Raw genomic sequence first — 25,388 nt, 5'->3', positions numbered from 1 at the left:
CTTAAGTACACAAATGTGGAATGCACTACCAAAGAGTGTGAAAACGATTCACGGCCATCAAAACTTCAGGCGATCATTAAAGACCTATCTGTTTTGCAAGGCCTATCCTACTGGCCCTACTTAAATGCCTCAACTCTGCAATGCATCAATACCTTACATCGCATTGGACATTATATATTCCTTTATTTCCTTGGTCCTTTTTGTACCTGTTTAAAATAAGGGTCAGGTAAGGTTAGAGTAAACTGTATTTGTTTAACATCTACCGGACTTGGCGATCGCCTTTACAGTATAAAGCGAATGCTACATACCTGTAGAAGGTATTCTCCGAGGACAGCAGGCTGATTGTTCTCACTGATGGGTGACGTCCACGGCAGCCCCTCCAATCGGAACACTTCTCTAGCAAAGTCCTTTGCTAGCCCTCGCGCGCCGATGCGCACCGCGCATGCGCGGCCGTCTTCCCACCCGAACCGGCTCGTGCCGGCCAGTCTCATATGTAGCAAGACAAAGAGAAGGGAAGACACAACTCCAAAGGGGAGGCGGGCGGGTTTGTGAGAACAATCAGCCTGCTGTCCTCGGAGAATACCTTCTACAGGTATGTAGCATTCGCTTTCTCCGAGGACAAGTAGGCTGCTTGTTCTCACTGATGAGGTATCCCTAGCCCCCAGGCTCACTCAAAACAACAACCATGGTCAATTGGGCCTCGCAATGGCGAGGACATAACTGAGATTGACCTAAAAAATTTACCAACTAACTGAGAGTGCAGCCTGGAACAGAACAAACATGGGCCTAGGGGGGGTGGAGTTGGATTCTAAACCCCGAACAGATTCTGAAGCACTGACTGCCCGAACCAACTGTCGCGTCGGGTATCCTGCTGCAGGCAGTAATGAGATGTGAATGTGTGGACAGATGACCACGTCGCAGCTTTGCAAATCTCTTCAATAGTGGCTGACTTCAAGTGGGCTACCGACGCTGCCATGGCTCTAACATTATGAGCGGTGACATGACCCTCAAGAGCCAGCCCAGCCTGGGCGTAAGTGAAGGATATGCAATCTGCTAGCCAATTGGATATGGTGCGTTTCCCCACAGCCACTCCCCTCCTATTGGGATCAAAAGAAACAAACAATTGGGCGGACTGTCTGTTGGGCTGTGTCCGCTCCAGGTAGAAGGCCAATGCTCTCTTGCAGTCCAATGTGTGCAGCTGACGTTCAGCAGGGCAGGAATGAGGATGGGGAAAGAATGTTGGCAAGACAATTGACTGGTTCAGATGGAACTCCGACACAACCTTTGGCAAGAACTTAGGGTGAGTGCGGAGGACTACTCTGTTGTGATGAAATTTGGTGTAAGGGGCCTGGGCTACCAGGGCCTGAAGCTCACTGACTCTACGAGCTGAAGTAACTGCCACCAAGAAAATGACCTTCCAGGTCATGTACTTCAGATGGCAGGAGTTCAGTGGCTCAAAAGGAGGTTTCATCAGCTGGGTGAGAATGACATTGAGATCCCATGACACTGTAGGAGGCTTGACAGGGGGCTTTGACAAAAGCAAACCTCTCATGAAGCGAACAACTAAAGGCTGTCCTGAGATCGGCTTACCTTCCACACGGTAATGGTATGCACTGATTGCACTAAGGTGAACCCTTACCGAGTTGGTCTTGAGACCAGACTCAGACAAGTGCAGAAGGTATTCAAGCAGGGTCTGTGTAGGACAAGAGCGAGGATCTAGGGCATTGCTGTTACACCAGACGGCAAACCTCCTCCACAGAAAGAAGTAACTCCTCTTAGTGGAATCTTTCCTGGAAGCAAGCAAGATGCGGGAGACACCCTCTGACAGACCCAAAGAGGCAAAGTCTACGCTCTCAACATCCAGGCTGTGAGAGCCAGAGACCGGAGGTTGGGATGCAGAAGCGCCCCTTCGTTCTGTGTGATGAGGGTCGGAAAACACTCCAATCTCCAGGGTTCTTCGGAGAACAACTCCAGAAGAAGAGGGAACCAGATCTGACGCGGCCAAAAAGGAGCAATCAGAATCATGGTGCCTCGGTCTTGCTTGAGTTTCAACAAAGTCTTCCCCACCAGAGGTATGGGAGGATAAGCATACAGCAGACCCTGCCCCCAGTCCAGGAGGAAGGCATCCGATGCCAGTCTGCCGTGGGCCTGAAGCCTGGAACAGAACTGAGGGACTTTGTGGTTGGCTCGAGATGCGAAGAGATCTACCAAGGGGGTGCCCCACACCTGGAAGATCTGTCGCACCACACGGGAATTGAGCGACCACTCGTGAGGTTGCATAATCCTGCTCAACCTGTCGGCCAGACTGTTGTTTACGCCTGCCGGATATGTGGCTTGGAGCACCATGCCGTGACGGCGAGCCCAGAGCCACATGCTGACGGCTTCCTGACACGGGGCGAGATCCGGTGCCCCCCTGCTTGTTGATGTAATACATGGCAACCTGGTTGTCTGTCTGAATTTGGATAATTTGGTGGGACAGCCGATCTCTGAAAGCCTTCAGAGCGTTCCAGACCGCTCGTAACTCCAGGAGATTGATCTGCAGATCGCGTTCCTGGAGGGACCAGCTTCCTTGGGTGTGAAGCCCATCGACATGAGCTCCCCACCCCAGGAGAGACGCATCCGTGGTCAGCACTTTTTGTGGCTGAGGAATTTGGAAATGATGTCCCAGAGTCAAATTGGACCAAATCGTCCACCAATACAGGGATTTGAGAAAACTCGTGGACAGGTGGATCACGTCTTCTAGATCCTCAGCAGCCTGAAACCACTGGGAAGCTAGGGTCCATTGAGCAGATCTCATGTGCAGGCGGGCCATGGGAGTCACATGAACTGTGGAGGCCATGTGGCCCAGCAATCTCAACATCTGCCGAGCTGTGATCTGCTGGGACGCTCGCACCCGTGAGACAAGGGACAACAAGTTGTTGGCTCTCGTCTCTGGGAGATAGGCGCAAGCCGTCCGAGAATCCAGCAGAGCTCCTATGAATTCGAGTTTCTGCACTGGGAGAAGGTGGGACTTTGGGTAATTTATCACAAACCCCAGTAGTTCCAGGAGTTGAATAGTCATCTGCATGGACTGTAGAGCTCCTGCCTCGGATGTGTTCTTCACCAGTCAATCGTCGAGATATGGGAACACATGCACCCCCAGCCTGCGAAGTGCCGCTGCTACTACAGCCAAGCACTTCGTGAACACTCTGGGCGCAGAGGCGAGCCCAAAGGGTAGCACACAGTACTGGAAGTGACGTGTGCCCAGCTGAAATTGCAGATACTGTCTGTGAACTGGCAGTATCGGGATGTGCGTGTAGGCGTCCTTCAAGTCCAGAGAGCATAGCCAATCGTTTTCCTGAATCATGGGGAGAAGGGTGCCCAGGGAAAGCATCCTGAACTTTTCTTTGACCAGATATTTGTTCAGGGCCCTTAGGTCTAGGATGGGACGCATCCCCCCTGTTTTCTTTTCCACAAGGAAGTACCTGGAATAGAATCCCAGCCCTCCCTGCCCGGATGGCACGGGCTCGACCGCATTGGCGCTGAGAAGGGTGGAGAGTTCCTCTGCAAGTACCTGCTTGTGTTGGAAGCTGTACGACTGAGCTCCCGGTGGGCAATTTGGAGGTTTTGAAGCCAAATTGAGGGTGTATCCTTGCCGGACTATTTGAAGAACCCACTGATCGGAGGTTATGAGAGGCCACCTTTGGTGAAAAACTTTCAACCTCCCTCCGACTGGCAGGTCGCCCGGCACTGACACTTGGATGTCGGCTATGCTCTGCTGGAGCCAGTCAAAAGCTCGTCCCTTGCTTTTGCTGGGGAGCTGAGGGGCCTTGCTGAGTCGCACGCTGCTGACTAGAGCGAGCGCGCTGGGGCTTAGCCTGGGCCGCAGGCTGTCGAGAAGGAGGATTGTACCTACGCTTGCCAGAAGAGTAGGGAACAGTCTTCCTTCCCCCAAAAAATCTTCTACCTGTAGAGGTAGAGGCTGAAGGCTGCCGGCGGGAGAACTTGTCGAATGCGGTATCCCGCTGGTGGAGCTGCTCTACCACCTGCTCTACTTTTTCTCCAAAAATATTATCCGCACGGCAAGGCGAGTCCGCAATCCACTGCTGGATTCTATTCTCCAGGTCGAAGGCACGCAGCCATGAGAGTCTGCGCATCACCACACCTTGAGCAGCGGCCCTGGACGCAACATCAAAGGTGTCATACACCCCTCTGGCCAGGAATTTTCTGCACGCCTTCAGTGCCTGACCACCTCCTGAAATGGCTTGGCTTGCTCAGGGGGGAGCTTGTCCACCAAGCCCGCCAACTGCCGCACATTGTTCCGCATGTGTATGCTCGTGTAGAGCTGGTACGACTGAATTTTGGCCACGAGCATAGAAGAATGGTAGGCCTTCCTCCCAAAGGAGTCCAAGGTTCTAGAGTCCTTGCCCGGGGGCGCCGAAGCATGCTCCCTAGAACTCTTGGCCTTCTTTAGGGCCAAATCCACAACTCCAGAGTCGTGAGGCAACTGAGTACGCATCAGCTCTGGGTCCCCATGGATTCGGTACTGGGACTCAATCTTCTTGGGGATGTGGGGATTACTTAATGGCTTGGTCCAGTTCGCCAGCAATGTCTTTTTGAGGACATGATGCATGGGTACTGTGGACGCTTCCTTAGGTGGAGAAGGATAGTCCAGGAGCTCAAACATTTCAGCCCTGGGCTCGTCCTCCACAACCACCGGGAAGGGGATGGCCGTAGACATCTCCCGGACAAAGGAAGCGAAAGACAGGCTCTCAGGAGGAGAAAGCTGCCTTTCAGGAGAGGGAGTGGGATCAGAAGGATGACCCTCAGACTCCTCGTCAGAGAAATATCTGATGTCTTCTTCCTCTTCCCACGAGGCCTCACCATCGGTGTCAGACACAAGTTCACGGACCTGTGTCTGCAGCCGTGCCCGGCTCGACTCCATGGAACCACGGCCACGGCCACGGTGGGAGCGTCGAGAGGTAGACTCCCTCGCCCGCACCGGCGAAGCTCCCTCCGCCGACGTAGTCGGGGAGCCTTCCTGGGAGGCTACCGCAGTCGGTACCGCATGCGGCACCGATGTCGGAGACCTCACCCCGGGCAATGGGCCAGCTGGCGCCTCGCTCGACGGTACCGGAGGCGCAAGCGCCCCCGGTACCGGAGGGGTAGGGCGCAACAGCTCTCCCAGGATCTCTGGGAGAACGGCCCAGAGACTCTCATTCAGAGCGGCTGTGGAAAAAGGCATGGAAGCCGATGCAGGCGTCGATGTCAGAGTCTGTTCCGGGCGTGGAGGCTGTTCCGGGCTGTCCAAAGGGGAGTGCATCGACACCTCTTGAACAGAGGGCGAGCGGTCCTCTCGGTGCCGATGCCTACTGGGTGCCGACTCCCTCGGCGACCCAGAGCTCTCGGTGCCGACACGGGAAGGGGACCGGTGACAATGCTTCTTCGACTTCTTGGGACAAAGCATGTCACCGGAGCTTCCCGGCACCGACGAGGAGGACGTAGAATCCAGCCGTCTCTTCCTCGGGGCCGAGGCCGAAGGAGGTCGGTCTCGGGGGGGGGGGGGGGCTGTACCGCAGGAGCCCTCAGGGTGGGGGGAGACCCACCCGAAGGCTCACCGCCACCAGCAGGGGAATGGACAGCCCTCACCTGCACTCCAGACGAAGCACCACCGTCCGACGACATCAGCAGATGAGGAGGTCTCGATACCACCGACGCCGACGCAGCCTTCCGATGTCGCCCCGATGCAGAGGGCCGATGCCTCGATGCACTCGGGGGCAAGGATGAAGGTCCAGGCGCCGACGACGTCGAAGCAGTCGATACTCCCGGTGCCGATGCCGACGAAGAGCCCAAGAACAAAACGTTCCACTGGGCTAATCTCGCTACCTGAGTCCGCTTTTGCAAAAGAGAACACAGACTACAGGCCTGCGGGCGGTGCCCAGCCCCCAGACACGACGCGTGCCTGTCAGTGAGCGAGATTACCCGGGCGCACTGGGTGCACTTCTTGAAGCCGCTGGAAGACTTCGATGTCATGGGCGGAAAAATCGCGCCGGCGAGATCAAAACTCGAAATGGCGAAAATGGCACCACAAAAATAGGGGGAAGAAAAACTTCGACCCGAGGCCTAAATAGGGCCTACCCCGACGACGAAAGAAAACTTACCGGGGCAAAACTAGAAGTACGGGAAGGGAGAAAACCATAAAGGTCTCCTTCCGACACCTTTTTTTTTTTTTTTTAGAATGAAGTCGATAAACGACGCGCGAGGTCAACTTTGGGGCGCGAACGGCGAAACACGACTGTACCGAGCGCGGACAAAAGAAGACTGGCCGGCACGAGCCGGTTCGGGCGGAAAGACGGCCGCGCATGCGCGGTGCGCATCGGCGCGCGAGGGCTAGCAAAGGACTTTGCTAGAGAAGTGTTCCGATTGGAGGGGCTGCCGTGGACGTCACCCATCAGTGAGAACAAGCAGCCTGCTTGTCCTCGGAGAATGTAAGCCACATTGAGCCTGCTAATGGGTGGAAAAATGTGGGATACAAATGTTACAAATAAATAAATAAATGTTGTAATTTTTGATGTTTTAAGTATGGTTTCCTGTAGACCTACTATCCCAGCCCTTTGCCTAGTCAGGGTCTGCAAATTTTTTGCCCACTTAACAGAGAGTTGATCCCAGACACATTCCAAGCGACAACTTTGATACCTTTACGGGACATAAAGATTGCCTGTAGTCCAAGGAATATTGAATAAATTGATCACTGCCAGGAAGCCCAGCCCCCTTCCCAGTGATCCAGAGACCAAAAATGAAATCTAGAAATGACACAACATGTGCTCTGCTAACTATAAACCAGTGCATGCTCCCATACACCTCGAATCTACCCCTCCCATCCTTGCCCACCCCCACCCCTCTAATCCCCCTGTCCCAAATCCGCACATACCATACACACACAGGTCATTAATTAATACACCCCAGCCCTCCCCCCCTCTATACACACACATTCATCATTGCCCCTAGAGTGTAACCCCTTCCAGCCCACAAGAGAAGAGAAAAAACAGAAGTTTTTATTCAATCAAACAGGGGAGAACATAGTCACCCAAATATTAAGTAGAGAAAGTCAAATAGAACAGTGGAGGGCTGCACTCAGTCACAAGCAAAATCCTGGTCAAAAATTGGAGGAAAGATATCCCATTAAGTCCATCACACACATAAGCTCCAATCAAGGTTGAAATCCAAACATAAGCAAAGCCAGTAAGCCGCTCCACCGAGTCAGTCAGGGAACCACTGCCATACCTGGGGTTTGGCCTCCTTGCTGAATTCAAAAATATGAACTTTACCATCTCTGACCATACGTAACTTGCCTGGAAACTGGAGAGTAAAACGCATCTGCTTCTGCACGAGGCACTTACAAACCTCGGAGAAACTCCTGCGCAGTTGTGCAACATTAGTGGAGTAATCCTGGAAAGTTAGCAGTCTTGTATTCTGAAGTTTTAATTCGGGCAGCGCTCTATACCAGTGTAATATCTGCTCCTTGTGGGCGAAATTTAACATTCGAGCAACAACAGTCCGAGGCCTAGTGGAGCCCTCAGTCTCCCACACAGTATGCTCTTTCAATACTCAGAGGGCCCAAGGATGACTCTTTTGACAGTTCAGCAGTGAACCACATTTTTCAGGGGAATCCCCACTAAATGGATGTTATTGCGTCATGACCGATTTTCAAGGTCGTCTAACTTATCTGTGCAGCCCAGCAGAGCCCATTCTTTTAAAGATTCAAGATTCTCGAGCTCCGTAACCCGGGCATTGAAATCTGTAAACAATTTTGAAAGTTACTGGACATTAACATTTACCGCCTCCATGAGCTTCGACAGTAGTGCATCATTCACGGCAGAGCCATCTTCCTGCCCCTCCGCCATCTTGTGCTCACCTGGTGCAGTGGATCTTGCTTTGTCTTTGTCCTGTTTGGAGCCTTTAGATTTCACTTCCAGCCCGTTTTCAAGATAAATCTGTGGAGCAGCCAATAAAGAGGGAAAGAATGACAAATTCTCAAGAGAGTATAGCCAAAAAAACAAGAAGGGGAAGGTGGCCAAGGAGCTCAGGAAAAACACAGCCTCTTGGCTCACTGCATCACATGACCCCATATGTATTTACTTTTAAGTGCTTGATAAACATCCAATCCTCAATTAGAGAGATAAAAGCGCTAATCCTGGCTTTAGCATTATCAGTGCTAGAAAGTAAAGATATTAGGATAGAAATGTCATCTGAATATAGAAAAATGTTATATCCTTCTGCTTCCAGCTTAACACCCAACAAAAACATCAGAACATTAAACAAGATAGGAGACAAGGGGGGACCCTGTGTTACCCCACATGCAGCTGATCATTTTTCAGAAAATTGACTTTTCATCTATCTTAATCCTATAGGATCTGTTCTAAAGAAATCCATCAAACCATCTTAATACATTACCCATTATAACAATTGAATCTAGCAAATTACTGTAAATCTAGAAGACGCAGTAGAGCAATTGGTGGTAATGATTCAGAACAACTAAAGCAAATTACTGCAAATCTAGAAGATGCAATAGAGCAATTGATAAGCTAAAAAAACAACAAATCACCAGAACTAGATGGTATTCACCTCAGAATTCTGATACACCTCAAATACGAAATTTCTAACTTTTAACTGTTAACTTGCAACCTATAACTGAAAACAGTCTACATAATTAAAATACTGGAGGGTGTACAATGTAACTGCAATATTTAAAATGAGCTCCAGGGGTAATTCAGGAAACTACAAACCAATGAGCTTACCAATCGTGCTGGACAAAATGATAGAAGCTGTTCTAAAACATACAAAGCACCCCTCCCCCAAACAACCATTATGTGGATTTACAAAGATGATATATGAAGTGAATGAACTAATGACTGCATATAAATAGATACGACTTTAAAGGGAATGAATCAGCATAGGTTTAGAAGTCAAGTCTTGCCTTACCATTTATTAGCTTTTTCTGAAAGCATAAACAAACAAGTAGATAAAGGTAAGCTGGTTGATAATAGAGTGCCCCAAAGGTCTGTACATAAGAACATAAGAGTAGCCATACTGGGTCAGACCAATGGTCCATCTAGTTTAGTATCCTGTTCCCAACAGTGGTAAAGCCAGGTCACAAGTACCTGGCAGAAACCCAAATCGTGGAAACATTCCATACTACAAATTTCAGGGCAAGCAGTTCCTTCCCCATGTCTGTCTCAATAGCAGACTATGGACTTTTCCTCCAGGAACGTGTCCAAACCTTTCTTAAACCCAGAAATGCTAACCGCTGTTACCACATCCTCCAGCAAAGAGTTCCAGAGCTTATTGATTTCTTGAGTGAAAAATCTATTTGTTTTAAAAGTATTTCCATATAACTTTCTTAAGTGTCCCATAGCCTTTGTACTTTTGGAATGAGTAAAAAAAACTGATGTACTTCTACTCGTTGTACACCATTCAGGATTTTGTAGAACTCAATCATATCTCCTCTCATCCATCTCTTTTCCAAGCTGAAGAGCCCTAACCTCTTTAGCCTTTCCTCATACGAGAGGAGTTCCATCCCCTTTATCATTTTGGCCGCTCTTCTTTTGAACCTTTTTGTAATTCTGCTATATCTTTTTTGAGATATGGCAACCAGAACTGAATGCAATACTCAAGGTGCAGTCACAACACGGAGCGATACAGAGGCATAGTATTTTCGGTCTTATTTCACCGTCCCTTTCCCAATAATTCCTAGCATCCTGTTTGCTTTTTTGGCCGCCGCTGCACACTGAACAAAAGATTTCAAACTATGATATACAAAAACACATCCTAGATCTTTTTCTTGGGTGCTGACCCCCAAGGTAGACCCTAGCATCAGGTAGCTATGATTTGGCTTATTCTTCCCAATGTACATCACCTTGCATTTGCCCAAATAAATCTCATCTGCCATTTGAATGCCCAGTCTTCCAATTTCCTAAGGTCTTCCTGTAATATTTCAAAGTCCACATGTGTTTTAACAACCTTGAATAGTTGTGTGTCATCTGAAAATTTAATCACCTCATTCATTGTTCCGATTTCCATATCATTTATAAATATGGTAAATAGCACCGGTCTCAGTACTGAACCCGGCATCACTCCACCGTTCACTCTCCTCCATTGAGATAAACTGACCATTTAACCCTACCCTCTGCTTTCTGTCCAATAACCAATCTGATTCACACCAGAATCTTGCCGCCTATCCCATGACTGTTTAATTTTCTCAGGAGTCTCTCATGAGGAACTTTATCAAACACTTTCTAACAATCTAGATACACTACATCAACTGCATCACCTTTATCACCATATGTATTCATGCCTTCAAACAAATGAAGCAAATTGGGTGAGGCAGGACTTTCCTTGGCTGAACCCATGCTAACTCTGTCCCAATAAACCATGTTTGTTTATGTGGTTTTTTTTTTTTGTTACATTTGTACCCCATGCTTTCCCACTCATGGCAGGCTCAATGTGGCTTACATATTGTATACAGGTACTTATTTGTACCTGGGGCAATGGAGGGTTAAGTGACTTGCCTAGAGTCACAAGGAGCTGCCTGTGTTCCGTAATTTTATTCTTTATAATAGTTTCCATTATTTTGTGTGGCACTGACATCAGGCTTACCAGTCAGGGTATGTTACATACCTGTAGCAGTTGTTCTCCGAGGACAGCAGGCTGATTGTTCTCACGACTGGGTGACGTCCGCGGCAGCCCCCACCAACCGGAAATAAGCTTCGCGGGACGGTCGACACGCAGGGCACGCCCACCGCGCATGCGCGGCCGTCTTCCCGCCCGTGCGCGACCGCTCCCGCCAGTTGAATGACTAGCAAAAAATATGAAATACACAACTCCAAAGGGGAGGAGGGAGGGAAGGTGAGAACAATCAGCCTGCTGTCCTCGGAGAACAACTGCTACAGGTATGTAACATACCCTTTCTCCGAGGACAAGCAGGCTGCTTGTTCTCACGACTGGGGTATCCCTAGCTCTCAGGCTCACTCAAAACAAGAACCCAGGTCAATTGAACCTCGCAACGGCGAGGAAACAACAGAAATTGACCTACGAAGAACAACTAACTGAGAGTGCAGCCTGACCAGAATAAATTCGGGTCCTGGAGGGTGGAGTTGGATTTACACCCCAAACAGATTCTGCAGCACCGACTGCCCGAACCGACTGTCGCGTCGGGTATCCTGCTGGAGGCAGTAATGTGATGTGAATGTGTGGACAGATGACCACGTCGCAGCCTTGCAAATCTCTTCAATAGTGGCTGACTTCAAGTGGGCCACTGACGCTGCCATGGCTCTAACACTATGAGCCGTGACATGACCCTCAAGAGTCAGCCCAGCCTGGGCGTAAGTGAAGGAAATGCAATCTGCTAGCCAATTGGAGATGGTGCGTTTCCCGACAGCGACCCCTAGCCTGTTAGGGTCGAAAGAAACAAACAATTGGGCGGACTGTCTGTGGGGCTGTGTCCGCTCCAAGTAGAAGGCCAATGCTCTCTTGCAGTCCAATGTGTGCAACTGACGTTCAGCAGGGCGGGTATGCGGCCTGGGGAAGAATGTTGGCAAGACAATTGACTGGTTAAGATGGAACTCCGACACCACCTTCGGCAGGAACTTTGGGTGGGTGCGGAGCACTACTCTGTTGTGATGAAATTTGGTATATGGAGCATGAGCTACTAGGGCTTGAAGCTCACTGACCCTACGAGCTGAAGTAACTGCCACCAAGAAAATGACCTTCCAGGTCAAGTACTTCAGATGGCAGGTATTCAGTGGCTCAAAAGGAGGTTTCATCAGCTGGGTGAGGACGACGTTGAGATCCCATGACACAACAGGAGGCTTGATAGGGGGCTTTGACAAAAGCAAGCCTCTCATGAATCGAACGACTAAAGGCTCTCCAGAGATGGCTTTTCCTTCCACACGATAATGGTAAGCACTAATCGCACTAAGGTGATTCCTTACTGAGTTGGTCTTGAGGCCAGACTCTGATAAGTGCAGAAGGTATTCAAGCAGGTTCTGTGCAGGGCAAGAACGAGGTTCTAGGGCCATGCTCTCACACCACACGACAAACCTCCTCCACTTGAAAAAGTAACTCTTTTTAGTGGAATCCTTCCTAGAGGCAAGCAAGACCCGGGAGACACCCTCAGACAGACCCAACGCAGTGAAGTCTACGCCCTCAACATCCAGGCCGTGAGAGCCAGAGACTGGAGGTTGGGGTGCAGCAACGCTCCGTCGTTCTGCGAAATGAGAGTCGGAAAACACTCCAATCTCCACGGTTCTTCGGAGGACAACTCCAGAAGAAGAGGGAACCAGATCTGACGGGGCCAAAAGGGCGCGATCAGAATCATGGTGCCGCGGTCTTGCTTGAGCTTCAGTAAGGTCTTCCCCACCAAAGGTATGGGAGGATAAGCATACAGGAGGCCGGTCCCCCAATGGAGGAGAAAGGCATCCGACGCTAGCCTGCCGTGTGCCTGAAGTCTGGAACAGAACAGAGGCAGCTTGTGGTTGGTCTGAGAGGCGAAAAGGTCCACCGAGGGGGTGCCCCACGCTCGGAAGATCTTGCGTACCACTCTGGCATGGAGCGACCACTCGTGCGGTTGCATGACTCTGCTCAGTCTGTCGGCCAGACTGTTGTTTACGCCTGCCAGGTACGTGGCTTGGAGGAGCATGCCGAACCGACACGCCCAACGCCACATCCCGACGGCCTCCTGGCACAGGGGGCGAGATCCGGTGCCCCCCTGCTTGTTGACGTAATACATTGCAACCTGATTGTCTGTCCGAATTTGGATAATTTGACAGGACAGCCGATCTCTGAAAGCCTTCAGTGCGTTCCAGATCGCTCGGAGCTCCAGGAGGTTGATCTGCAGATCCTTTTCCTGGAGGGACCACAGACCCTGAGTGTGGAGCCCATCGACATGGGCTCCCCACCCCAGGCGAGATGCATCCGTCGTCAGCACTTTCGTGGGCTGCGGAATTTGGAATGGACGTCCCAGGGTCAAATTGGTCCGGATGGTCCACCAGAGCAGTGAAGTGCGGCAACTGGTGGAGAGGCGGATGACATCTTCTAGATTCCCGGTGGCTTGAAACCACTGGGAAGCTAGGGTCCATTGAGCAGATCTCATGTGAAGACGAGCCATGGGAGTCACATGAACTGTGGAGGCCATATGACCCAGAAGTCTCAACATCTGCCGAGCTGTGATCTGCTGAGACGCTCTGGTCTGCGAAGCCAGGGCCAAGAGATTGGTAGCCCTCGCTTCGGGAAGGTAGGCCTGAGCCGTCTGGGTATTCAGCAGCGCTCCTATGAATTCCAGAGACTGAGTAGGCTGGAGATGGGACTTTGGGTAATTGATCACAAACCCCAGCAGCTCCAGAAGTTGAATAGTGCACTGCATGGACCGGAGGGCTCCTGCCTCCGAGGTGCTCTTGACCAGCCAATCGTCGAGATATGGGAACACGTGCACTCCCAGCTTGCGTAGATACGCCGCCACCACCACGAGGCACTTTGTAAACACTCGTGGGGCAGAGGCGAGCCCAAAGGGCAGCACACAATACTGAAAGTGCCGTGCGCCCAGGCGGAATCTGAGATACTGTCTGTGAGCTGGCAGTATCGGGATGTGAGTGTATGCGTCCTTTAAATCCAGGGAACATAGCCAATCGTTTTTCTGAATCATTGGCAGAAGGGTGCCCAAGGAAAGCATCCTGAACTTTTCTTTGACCAGGAATTTGTTCAGGCCTCTCAGGTCTAGGATGGGACGCATCCCCCCTGTTTTCTTTTCCACAAGGAAGTACCTGGAATAGAATCCCTGCCCTTCCTGCCCGGGTGGTACGGGCTCGACCGCATTGGCGCTGAGAAGGGCGGAGAGTTCCTCTGCAAGTACCTGCTTGTGAAGGGAGCTGAAAGACTGAGCTCCCGAAGGACAATTTGGAGGCAGGGAGGCCAAATTCAGGGCGTATCCGCACCGCACTATTTGGAGAACCCACTGGTCGGAGGTTATGAGAGGCCACCTTTGGTGAAAAAATTTTAACCTCCCTCCGACCGGCAGATCGTCCGGTACGGACACTTGTAGGGCGGCTATGTTCCCGTGGATCCAGTCAAAAGCCCGTCCCCGGCTTTTGCTGTGGAGGCGCAGGGGGCTGCTTAGGCGCACGCTGTTGACGAGAACGAGCGCGCTGGGGCTGTCCCTGTGCCTGGCGAGGCCTTCGGGCCGGCTGGTTGTACCTACGCTTTGCAAAAGAATAGGGTGCAGCCTGCCGTGCCCGGGAAAAACGCCCACCCGTGGGGGCGGGTGCTGAAGGCGCCCGGTGGGAGAGCTTGTCGAGAGCGGTTTCCCGCTGATGCAGTTGGTCCACCATCTGCTCGACCTTCTCACCGAAAATGTTATCCCCCCGGCAAGGGACGTCAGCCAGTCTCTGCTGGGTGCGGTTGTCCAGGTCAGAGGCACGCAGCCATGAGAGCCTGCGCATCACTATACCTTGGGCCGCAGCACGAGATGCCACGTCACAGGTGTCAAAAATCCCCCTGGACAGGAACTTTCTGCACGCCTTCAGCTGCCTGACCACCTCCTGATAAGGCCTGGACTGCTCCGGCGGGAGCTTATCGACCAGGTCCGCCAGCTGTTGCACATTGGTCCGCATGTGGATGCTCATATAGAGCAGGTAAGATTGGATGCGGGTCACGAGCATGGAGGATTGGTAGGCCTTCCTCCCAAATGAGTCCAGAGTGCGAGACTCCCGCCCCGGGGGCGCCGAGGCGGTATCCCTCGAACTCCGTGCCCTCTTGAGAGCAGAATCCACGACCGCTGAGTCATGGGGCAACTGGGGCCGCATGAGCTCTGGGTCAGAGTGGATCCTGTACTGGGACTCTGCTTTCTTGGGAATGGTGGGATTAGTTAGTGGTCGCACCCAGTTCCGGAGCAGCGTCTCCTTCAGGACATTGTGCAGCGGTACCGTGGAGGACTCTCTAGGTGGTGATGGATAGTCGAGGACCTCGAGCATCTCGGCCCTCGGCTCTTCCACAGAGACCACGGGAAAGGGAATGCTTATAGACATATCCCGCACAAAGGAGGCAAAGGAGAGACTCTCAGGAGGTGAGAGCTTCCTCTCCGGTGACGGCGTGGGGTCCGAGGGAAGGCCCGTAGACTCCTCTGAGGAGAAATATCTCGGGTCCTCCTCTTCCCCCCACGAGTCCTCATCCTCGGTATCGGACATTAGCTCATGTAGCTGCGTCCGGTACCGGGCCCGGCTCGACGTCGAGGCACCGAGGTCTCGGTGTCGTCGAGCGGTGGACTCCCGCGCCGGCGGGGACGGAGCTCCCTCCATCGACGTCGACGGGGACTCCACCTGCGTGGCTGTCGAGACCGGCACCGCAAGCGGCGGCGGTGTCGACTGCCCCGGCGCCGGGCTAGAGCTCGCCGGCGCCACAGTCATCGGCGCCGAGGGCGCAAGCACCCCCGGCGCCGGCACAGCCTGGCGCATCAGCCCTTCCAGGATCCCCGGAAGGATGGCTCTGAGGCACTCGTCCAGGCCCGCTGCCGGGAAAGGCGGTGGGGCCGGTAAGGGTGTCGGTGCCGGAAGCTGCTGGGGGCCAGGAGACGGCACCGAGGTGCCGGAACCCCGACGCGTCGGTACCTCCACCACCGACGGAGATCTCTCCTCTCTGCGATGACGCTTCGGCGTCGACTCCTCTTCAGGGTGCACCGAGGGCTCCCGGTGACGGCGCTTCTTGTCTTTTTTCCGGTGCACGTCACCGGTGCCGGAGGGCATGGAGGAGGAGGAGGTCGATCCCCCTCGGTCTCGGGGTACCGGGTCCGACAGGGTTCGGTCCCGTGGCTCACGAGTTGAGGGAGTGACCGGGGCCGACTGCCCACGCGGTCTCTCTACCCCACTCTCGCCGGCGGACCGGCGGGCCGACGGGACCTGTTCTCCTGGGGTCGCTGCCATCGGTGCCGATGTCTCGGGCATCGATACCGGTACCGAAGAACCGGTCTTCGATACCGATGCCGTCGAGGTCGACGTCGAGGGGCCGGCGCAAGTTCCAAAAAGACGGTCCCGCAGAACTTGCCTCGCAACCTGAGTCCGTTTCCGGAGACCGAGACACAAAACGCACGACTTGAGATTGTGCTCCGGCCCGAGGCACTGGAGGCACCAAGCGTGGGTGTCGGTCTGCGAGATCGGCCGGCCGCAGCGACCACACTTTTAAATCCACTCGGGACCTTCGAGGACATCGACGGAAAAATCGCGTCGGCGAAGTCAAAGTCGGCAATGGTGGCTAAAATCACACCACGAAAACTGAAACCGACCGAGCGGCCACTAGGCCGCAACGAGGCGTCCCCGCTAGAAAGCGAGGGAAAAGAAGGAGCGCGTGCTCCACACGCGCAAAATTCTTTTTTTTTTTTTTTTTTTTTTTTAATAAAAGAGAAAGAAGAAGAAGAAGAGGCCGAACAGGCCAAAAGCGACGATCCGCGTAAACGCGGTCGAAAAAATCCGGCGGCTGAAACGAGAGAGAGGGGAAAACACAACTCTCTCAGTCGCGGAAAAAAAGTAACTGGCGGGAGCGGTCGCGCACGGGCGGGAAGACGGCCGCGCATGCGCGGTGGGCGTGCCCTGCGTGTCGACCGTCCCGCGAAGCTTATTTCCGGTTGGTGGGGGCTGCCGCGGACGTCACCCAGTCGTGAGAACAAGCAGCCTGCTTGTCCTCGGAGAATGTAATTTTCCAGATCACCCCTGGAACCCTTTTTAAAAAATCGGCATCACATTGGCCACCCTCCAATCTTCAGGTACTACGGACGATTTTAACGACAGGTTACATATTACTAACAGCAGATCAGCAATTTTTTGCTTTAGTTCTTTGAGTACCCTTGTATGTATGCCATCCGGTCCAGGTGAATTACTACGCTTTAATTTGTTAATTTGGTTCAGTACATCTTCCAGGTTCAACAAGATTTCATTCAGTTCCTCCACATCATCACCCTTGAAAACCATTTCCAGTACAAGCAGATCTCTTACATCTTCTTTCGTAAAGTCTGAAGCAAAGAATTAATTGTTTCTCCACTATGGCCTTGTCCTCCCTGAGTGCCCCTTTTGCTCCTTCATGATCTAACGGTCCTACGGATAACCTCACAGGCTTTCTGCTTCTGATATACCTAAAAATGTTGTTGCTGTGAGTTTTAGTCTCTGCGGCAAGTTTCTCTTCACATTCTCTTTTAGCCTTCTTTATTAATACTTTGCATCTGACTTGCCAGTACTTATGTTGCTTCTTATTTTATTTATTTATTTACAGCACTTATATCCCACAATTTCCCACCCAAGGGTAGGCCCAATGTGGCTTACAACAATCTACATAAAACAAACAGCAGGCAAGGTCAAACAGTTAATGTCCTAGAAGTATAATGGGAAAGGACAGAAGCGAGGTGAAGAAAAAGAGAGAAGCAGAGGTGGTAATACGACAGCGGGGAAGACAGTTCAGATGTTAGAGATGCCAGATGGGAGTGATGCGTATGCTTTGCCAAATAGAAAGGTCTTGAGGCGCTTCATTCCAGAGATGAGCACTAGTGTAGGAGAAAGTTGATGCGTAGGTTATTTTGTATTTAAGTCCAGAATATACTGGGTAATGGAGGGTTAAATATGACTGTGCAGACCTATGAGAGTTCCGTGGTGGCAAGTTGATCAGGGTGTCCATGTATGCTGGGGCTTCGCCGTAGATGATTTTATGTACTAGAGCACAAATTTTAAAAGTGATACGGTCCTTGACAGGAAGCCAGTGCAGTTTCTCTCGCAAAGGTCTTGCTCTGTCAAATCTGGATGCACCATGAATTAGCCTGGCAGCCGTATTCTGAGCTGTCTGTAGTTTTTTTTAGAAGCACGTCTCTGCACCCTGAATAGATGCCATTGCAATAGTCAAGACAGCTGAGGACCAGAGATTGCACTAAAGTGCGAAAGACGCCTCTAGGAAAGTATGGTTTGATACGTTTAAGTTTCCAAAGTGTGAAGAACATGCTTCTGATGGTAGAAGTTGTGTGCTGCTCTAGCGTTAGGTTTCGATCAACTATCACTCCTAAGATTTTCAGAGATTCAGAGATGGGGAGGGTAATCTCAGGAGTAATTAAAGCTTGTGGGGCATATTTGCTGTAAGGGGAGGAGAGAATGTGGCAATGGGTTTTCTCAGTATTGAGCTTTAGCCGAAAGGAGTTGGCCCAGTTAAGCACAGTTTGTAGTCCAAGTCGTATTTCCGCATGGATCTCACTAAGGTCAGTTGCAAAAGGAATAGAGATCGTGATGTCGTTGGCATAAATGAACGGGTTTAGACCAAGTTTAGACAAGGCAGTGGCCAGAGGGACCAGCATGATGTTGAAGAGAGTCAGGGAAAGTGGGGAGCCCTGTGGCACACCACTAGTAGCCTTCCAGATAGGAGATGAGCTGGAGCAGGAGTTCACTTGGTAGGTTCTTGATGTTAAAAAACCTTTCAGCCATGCTAATACGTTTCCACTAGCACCAAAATAATCGAGCAGCTGTAGTAAGATGAGATGGTTCACCATGTCAAATTGCAATAGGAGAACACTCTTCCTGACTGCTATCGCCCGTTTAAAGTTAGTCAGAAGTGTGACAATCTTTTGACTGTAATAGCCTCTTTTACTTCACTTTTTAACCATGCTGGTTGTCGTTTTCTCTTCTTTCCTCCTTTGTAAATATGTGGAATGCATCTGGTCTGAGCTTCCAAGATGGTAGTCCAAAAGCTGCTCTATCTCCTTTTTAAAAGTTACCGCCAGCAGCCTGGTTCCATCCTGGTTAACGTGGAGCCCATCCTTTCGAAAGTCTCCCCCTTTACCAGAATGTTGCCCAGTTCCTAACAAATCTAAGTCTCTCATCCCTGCACCATCATCTCAACCACGCATTGATACTTTGGAGCTCTGCCTGCTTTTTGGGTCCTGCGCGTGGAATGTGCAGCATTTCTGAAAATGCTACCCTGGAGGATATGGACTTCAGCTTTCTACCTAAGAGCCTAAATTTGGCTTCCAGAACCTCTCTCCCACATTTTCCTGTCATTGGTACCCACATGTACCAAGTTAGGCAGCTCCTCCCCAACACTATCTAAGATCCTGTCTAGGTGATGTGCGAGGTCCGCCACCTTCGCACTAGGCAGGCAAGTGACCAGGCGATCCTCATGTCCACCAGCCGGCCAACTATCTACATGCCTAATGATCGAATCACCATGTAAAACAGCTGTCCTAACCCTTCCCACCTTCCTTCTCAGAGACATATCCTCGGTACGAGAGGTTAGTGCATCTCCTGGTGGGCAGGTCCTGGCCACAGGAGTACTTCCTACTTCACCAGGGTGATGCTGTCCTTCCAGGAGACCTCCCTCCTCCAAGGCAGCACGGGGCTGCCAGACTGGAGGTGGGACTTCTCTACAACGTCCCTGTAGGTCTCCGCTATGTACCTCTCTGTCTCCCTCAGCTCCTCCAAGTTTGCTATTCTAGCCTCAAGAGAACGGACCCGTTTTCTGAGAGCTAGGAGCTCTTTGCATCGGGCACACATACATAACCGCTCACCAACAAGGAGATAATCATACATATGTCACTCAATGCAGAAGACTGAATAGCACCCCTCTTGCTGCTCTGTCTCCATCTTAGTATTTTTGAGTTTTTCAATAATTTAAAACTTGTTAAGGTATTAAGGATATTAGTCTAATATTTATAAAAATCTATAGCTTATATGGTATATTGTTCAATTTACTTTCTTCTTAGAAAGTAATTAAATGTAATTAAACTCTGTAAGAGGACTCCTCCCTTGTTATCCTAATTAGAATAACTGACTATAAATAAAGAGTTGTGCCAAGGGTGGGTGGGATTGAAGACTGAACTAGGCCCTGAGGCTATCTGTTAATGCTGTGGTACAAAGTTCTAGTTTTAAAACTAGGGGGGAAAGGGGATGGAGACTAGTTGATAAAGTTTGCTTTTTTTTTTTTTTTTAATTCTGCCTATCAGTAACCTACAATTTCTCCTTTAAACCCCAATATTTACATTCCTAAAGTACAGAGCAAAATAATGTTCACTTATCAGAGAAATGTTCTCTTCTCTCAGAACTTCTCAGAAAGAAAGTTAAGTGGAACCTTTTCTCTGTATATAGTTTTGAATCCAAGGGGACTGTTTCAAGCAGACCCTTTCAAGCTAACTCAATACTGGGACCTGAACCGTTTAACATATTCATAAATGATTTGGATGTGTGATTTCTAGATGACATAAAATGATTTAAATTGTTAAAACAGCAGAGAATTGTGAGGGATTGCAGAAGAATCTTGTGAGACTAGAAGACTGGGCATCTAAATGACAGATGAAATTTAAAGTGTCCAGGTGCAGAGCTACATGTACAAAATGCTGAAATTCTGTGTTAAGTCTCAACAGTCAAGAAAAAGATCATGGAGTCAGTGTGGACAATATGTTGAAGTTTTCAGCCCAATATGCTGCAGCTGCTAAAAGAAAAAAAAAAGGAAATAATATATTAGAGGTTATTTGAAAATGAATTAAAAAACCTGAGAATGAATAGGTCCCTCTGTGAACTCCCCTTGAATATTCTATGTAGTTGTAGTCATCCTATCTCAAACAAGGTTACAGCAGAGGGGTTCTCAACCCTGTGCTGGGGGAAAGGTTTTCAGGATATCCACAATAAATATGCATGAGACAAATCTGCATACAAAGGAGGCAGTGTATACAAATCTCTCATGAATATTCATTGTGGATATCCTGAAAACCTGATGGGCCGGGAGTGGAGTAGTAGCCTAATGGTTTGTGCAGTGGGCTTTGATCCCGGCGAACTGGGTTTGATTCCTCCTTGGGCAGGAGGAGTGGCCTAGTGGTTAGGGTGGTGGACTTTGGTCCTGGGGAACTGAGGAACTGAGTTCGATTCCCACTTCAGGCACAGGCAGCTCCTTGTGACTCTGGGCAAGTCACTTAACCCTCCATTGCTCCATGTAAGCCGCATTGAGCCTGCCATGAGTGGGAAAGCGCGGGGTACAAATGTAACAAAAAAAAAAAAAGTCACTTAACCCTCTGTTGCAACAGGTACAAAACTTAGATTGTGAGCCCAGTGAGGACAGAGAAAGTACCTGCATATAATATGTATAGTGCTGCTTATACTTAGTAGCGCTATAGAAATGATTAGTAGTAGTAGGTGTGGGAATCACTGGTATAGCAGAACTAGAAAAGGTTCAGAGAAGGGCAACAAAATTATAAAAGGGGATGGAACACTTCGGTAGGGAGGCTAAACGGCTTGGAAAGGAGACAACAGAGGAGATACAGTAGTTTATATAATCATGAGAAGGGTGAAATGGTTAAATAGGGTCTATAAAATAAAGAGTGGAGTTGAACGGGTAGATGTGAAGCGTATGTTCACGCTTTCCAAAAATACTAGGACTAGGGGGCATGCGATGACGCTAAATGTAGTAAATTTAAAACGAATCAGAGAAACGTTTTCTTCACTCAACGTGTAATTAAACTCTGGAATTCATTGCCAGAGAATGTGGTAAAGGCGGTTAGCTCAGCGGAGTTTAAAAAAGGTTTGGATGGCTTCCTAAAGGAAAAGTGCATAGACCGTTATTAAATGGACTTGGGGAAAATCCACTATTTCTGGGATAAGCAGTATAAAATGTTTTGTACATTTTTGGGATCTTGACGGGTATTTGTGACCTGGATTGTCCACTGTTGGAAACAGGATGCTGGGCTCGATGGACCTTTGGTCTTTCCCAGTATGGCAATACTTATGTACTTATGTAGGGAGTGGTTTAACTTTTCCAACAACACTAAAACAAGAGGATACTCTATGAAACAAACAGCAGCTTGAAAACAAACAGGCAGCATCTAATAAAGCTGTGGAATCTGTTGCCAGAGGCAACTAACACAGTGGTGGTCAAAAGAGGTTTGGACAAGTTCTTGGAGGAAAAATCTGTAATAAATCATTAGCCAGGTAGACTGGAAAAGGCTTCACCTTGGTCTGAATCAACATGGCTTATTTATTTATTTGCATTCTCTCTTTGTGCTTCTACCAACAGAGCCAACAGCTAATGGGAGACAGGGTCGGCGAACACTCCCCATTGGAACGAGATAGCTTGATGCAGTCAGATGAAGCCAGTGAGACATCACGCAAGACATGGACTGTTTCCTCCCAGCGAAGTTCTCATCACTTGGAGGATGAGTACCCTGATGCTTATCAAGACCTATACCAGCCCCATCGGCACCACAATAGCGGGCTCCACAGTAGCAATGGGCATGACTCCCAGGATCGGCTGTTAGAGCGTGATTCTGAACAGAACCACAACGACAGGAACTGGCAACGGAACAGACCATGGCCCAAGGACAATTACTGACAGAGATGCCCTATAGCCCTAGCACCTCACACCCTCTTCCCCACCCTACCCGACATGCTGATCACAGAAGGAAGAGGCATGAACCAGGGAACAAAACCATCATGACTCCCTGCATTTACCTCCTTCCCTCCCCTCTTTACCTTCTGTGAAAGTCCAGAAGCAGAGGTGGGTTGCAGACATACAGTGGCTAGTCTCAGGCTGAAGAGGCATCCATTCTTTGCAGAAAAGAAGGAAAGAACACAGATTTCTTGGTAGGGATGATCTGCCTTTGACATTGCCAGAGAAGGCATGGAGCCCACCTCGTGCTCTCCTGGCAGAGTAGAGGTTATGAGGAGGAAAAGCTTGGGAAGTGTAAGCACTAACGGACTGAAATAAGCACAAAAGGATGTTTATATAGGGAGTATTCTCAATGATAGCCATGTGCAGCATTATAAAGGGGATGTCATTTACTTTGAAGGCTTGGTTTGGTAGCTGCAGAGTCTGTTTTCCCTGTTGTTAGAACATAGAGTAGTTCCAGAACTCAAAGAGGCCTCTTGCTTGAACACTCCAGGGAAAAGCCAGAAAGCTGAGTTAAAAATTGTGAAAACTTCAACCAAAGGATGGAGACTTCGAGGGTGTAGATTTCTCTTTTAGGTCGATGGTTTAATGTTAGTGCAGGGGATGTGTGACATTGGACACTGGAGGTAAGGTCTCACTGTTCCTGCACATAAAGGATAACTGCATAGGAGAAAAGATACCCACTGAAAGTTGAATAAGGAGCCTCCACTGCACTCATCATTTCAAATGTATAAAAGCATTAATTATTCTTCACTGACAAAAAAACAACAGGCTGGAACTAGTCCAGTCTATCTGTGGCCTATTGCTCCCAGTATATTTTGGGGAAAAAATCATCCACTCTTTTTCCCCCCTCCCCCCAAAGAGGCTTAGAGTTCGGTTTGGGTAGTTCAGGAGGTAGAGACACGTCAGTCAGACAATCTAAAATCAGCCCAGTTTGCTTTCTGGTGCACTCCAGTTATATTCACGGGGTGGGTGCTAGTGGAAGATTAAATCTAATCCTAAACTTAACCTGAATGGACTGAGCTGGCAACACAGTGGAATACTCTGGTGCTGGCACTCTCCCTCCTCCCCAAGAGGCTTTCATACATCTTTATGTAGAAATTGAAAATAGCAGTGTTGGCATTTTGAATGCATTCCGCTCTTCCTTTTATGTATCATCTAAGTAAGGAAAGATTATTTGTAAAAATTTGCCTGACGTTAGTTCTTAATATGTATGATATGTAGAGAGGTAAAAAAAATATCCAATATCACTCCATGATCTAAACGTAAGTAGTAAGTTTGCCTTCCCACTCTTTCCAGAAATGTTCCCTACCATTCATTCAGCCTCTCTGGCAAACTACTGGGCATGGTGGGCTGAACCACTATCCACAGTGCCTGGATCTCTGGCTTGAGTAGTGCAGGATTATGTAAGCACTTTAATTTTCCAGCTCACTCACTATTTTTATCTTCTGCCAACACTTTCTGCATCACCTGTGGTGGTGGAAAGCTCATTCTGCCATTGGCCACAGCTTCTTGGGAAGAAAAAAAAAAAAGAACAGATAGCCAAAATGTTCACACTACTAAAGGGCTTCATGAAACAGCCATTGCCTTTGAAATTCAACAGAGCACAATGTTAAGATCCAAAAGAGAACATAAGCCTGCAGAGATACAAGTCATAGCTCGCTTAGTTAAAAGGCACTCTCAGGAACAGCCCTTCTGCTGTAACAGCAGCATCAGGCACAAGGACCGCACAAACGCCACACTCCTACTTTGTCCCTATACAGTGTCATACAGCTCAGATAAATTTCCAGCATCATCTTTAGCCCATTATAAGAAATACTGAAATACGTATCCAATTGAGTCATGTGAGCAGCTGAAAAGCTTTCTGAGACACATCCTTTCCCTTCCCAACCTGCCATCCTTTTTCAACAGTATCTCACAACCCACATTTTTGCTTTCCTCAGTCTCATCCAGACTGTACAGAGCAAACATCACACCCAGCATGTTTTTAGATCTTGAACAGTTTGCACTGAGGTCAAAATGATGTTACTTAGAAATTAAAACCATGTGCACTTATGTATCCAATAAGCTGTGTATAAATGAAGAAAAAAAAGAGGGGCGACAGCTTTCTCCTGGCAACTTTTTTTTTTTATTCACTTGTCCCTTGTTTTCTGAAATGTTCAAATATTGGTGCAATTCTTGTTTTTCTTAAGATTAAAAAAAAGAGAAAACCTAACCATGCGGGAGCTAACACTTTCTCTATTGGGGTGTTGCTCTTTTTTTTTTTTTTTTTTTTAAGAGGGCAGTAGCAAGGAAGAAGGTGTAAGAGGCAACACAGGGAGGACTGTTCATAACCTGTGCTCCCACTGTACTACAACAGCTCTGTACTGCTGGGCTAAAAGCTGTTTCTTTCAATTGCTGGATGTCATCGCATAACTTCCCATTTCATTCATGTAACTTCATGCAAGCCCTTCAGGATTTCTTCATTCCCATTCTAGTGCAGTATGGCCCTTATCCTGTAGAGTGGGTGGGGGATGTAAGTTTGAAAATGAGGTGCAGATTGTTGACAACATGGATGGCAAGAGAATTGCAGGCATGTTTCTGTAGCATGTACACTGGGAACTCCAGCCAATGGCTTTCTGGCAGCTGCTACTTGTAATCCTAAGAGGAAGATAAGATAGGGACCAGTATAACTCTGCCACCTCACAGGACATACCAATGAGGGCTGAGTTGCCATCCCCACCTGTGCAAATTAAAATTAGAACTTATAATAGAAAACTAGAAGATAGCCATAACTTCTTCTGCAGACCTCAAATACATACACGCTGTTATTGTGGATCAGCAGTACATGGTCCCACTTACACAACAAGTTTCCACAGAAGTACATTAGGAAAAAGGTACTAATCAGTAGGGCCTGAGGGGGAAAAATTACATAGTGGGAATCTCTAGGCTATTTAGGTGTAGGAAGATCAGGATGTCCAAATCTA

General features: G+C 49.3%; 1 protein-coding gene across 5 annotated transcripts in view; it reads left to right on the top strand.

The window, feature by feature from the left end:
- Positions 1-24,618, top strand: part of CACNB3 (calcium voltage-gated channel auxiliary subunit beta 3) — a 185,047-nt gene extending 160,429 nt beyond the window's left edge. For all 5 annotated transcript variants that reach the window (XM_030196835.1, XM_030196834.1, XM_030196832.1 and 2 more), the window contains exon 13: positions 22,051-24,618. In XM_030196835.1, the coding sequence (XP_030052695.1) occupies positions 22,051-22,365 (315 nt within the window). In that variant the 3' untranslated portion in view covers positions 22,366-24,618. The remainder of the gene's footprint in view (positions 1-22,050) is intronic.
- The last annotated feature ends 770 nt before the right edge of the window (positions 24,619-25,388 follow it).

The sequence above is a fragment of the Microcaecilia unicolor genome, chromosome 3, assembly GCF_901765095.1.
Source record: "Microcaecilia unicolor chromosome 3, aMicUni1.1, whole genome shotgun sequence".
NCBI lineage: Eukaryota > Metazoa > Chordata > Amphibia > Gymnophiona > Siphonopidae > Microcaecilia > Microcaecilia unicolor.
The sequence above is the reverse complement of the archived record's forward strand: the minus strand, read 5'-3'. Positions and strand labels throughout refer to the sequence as shown.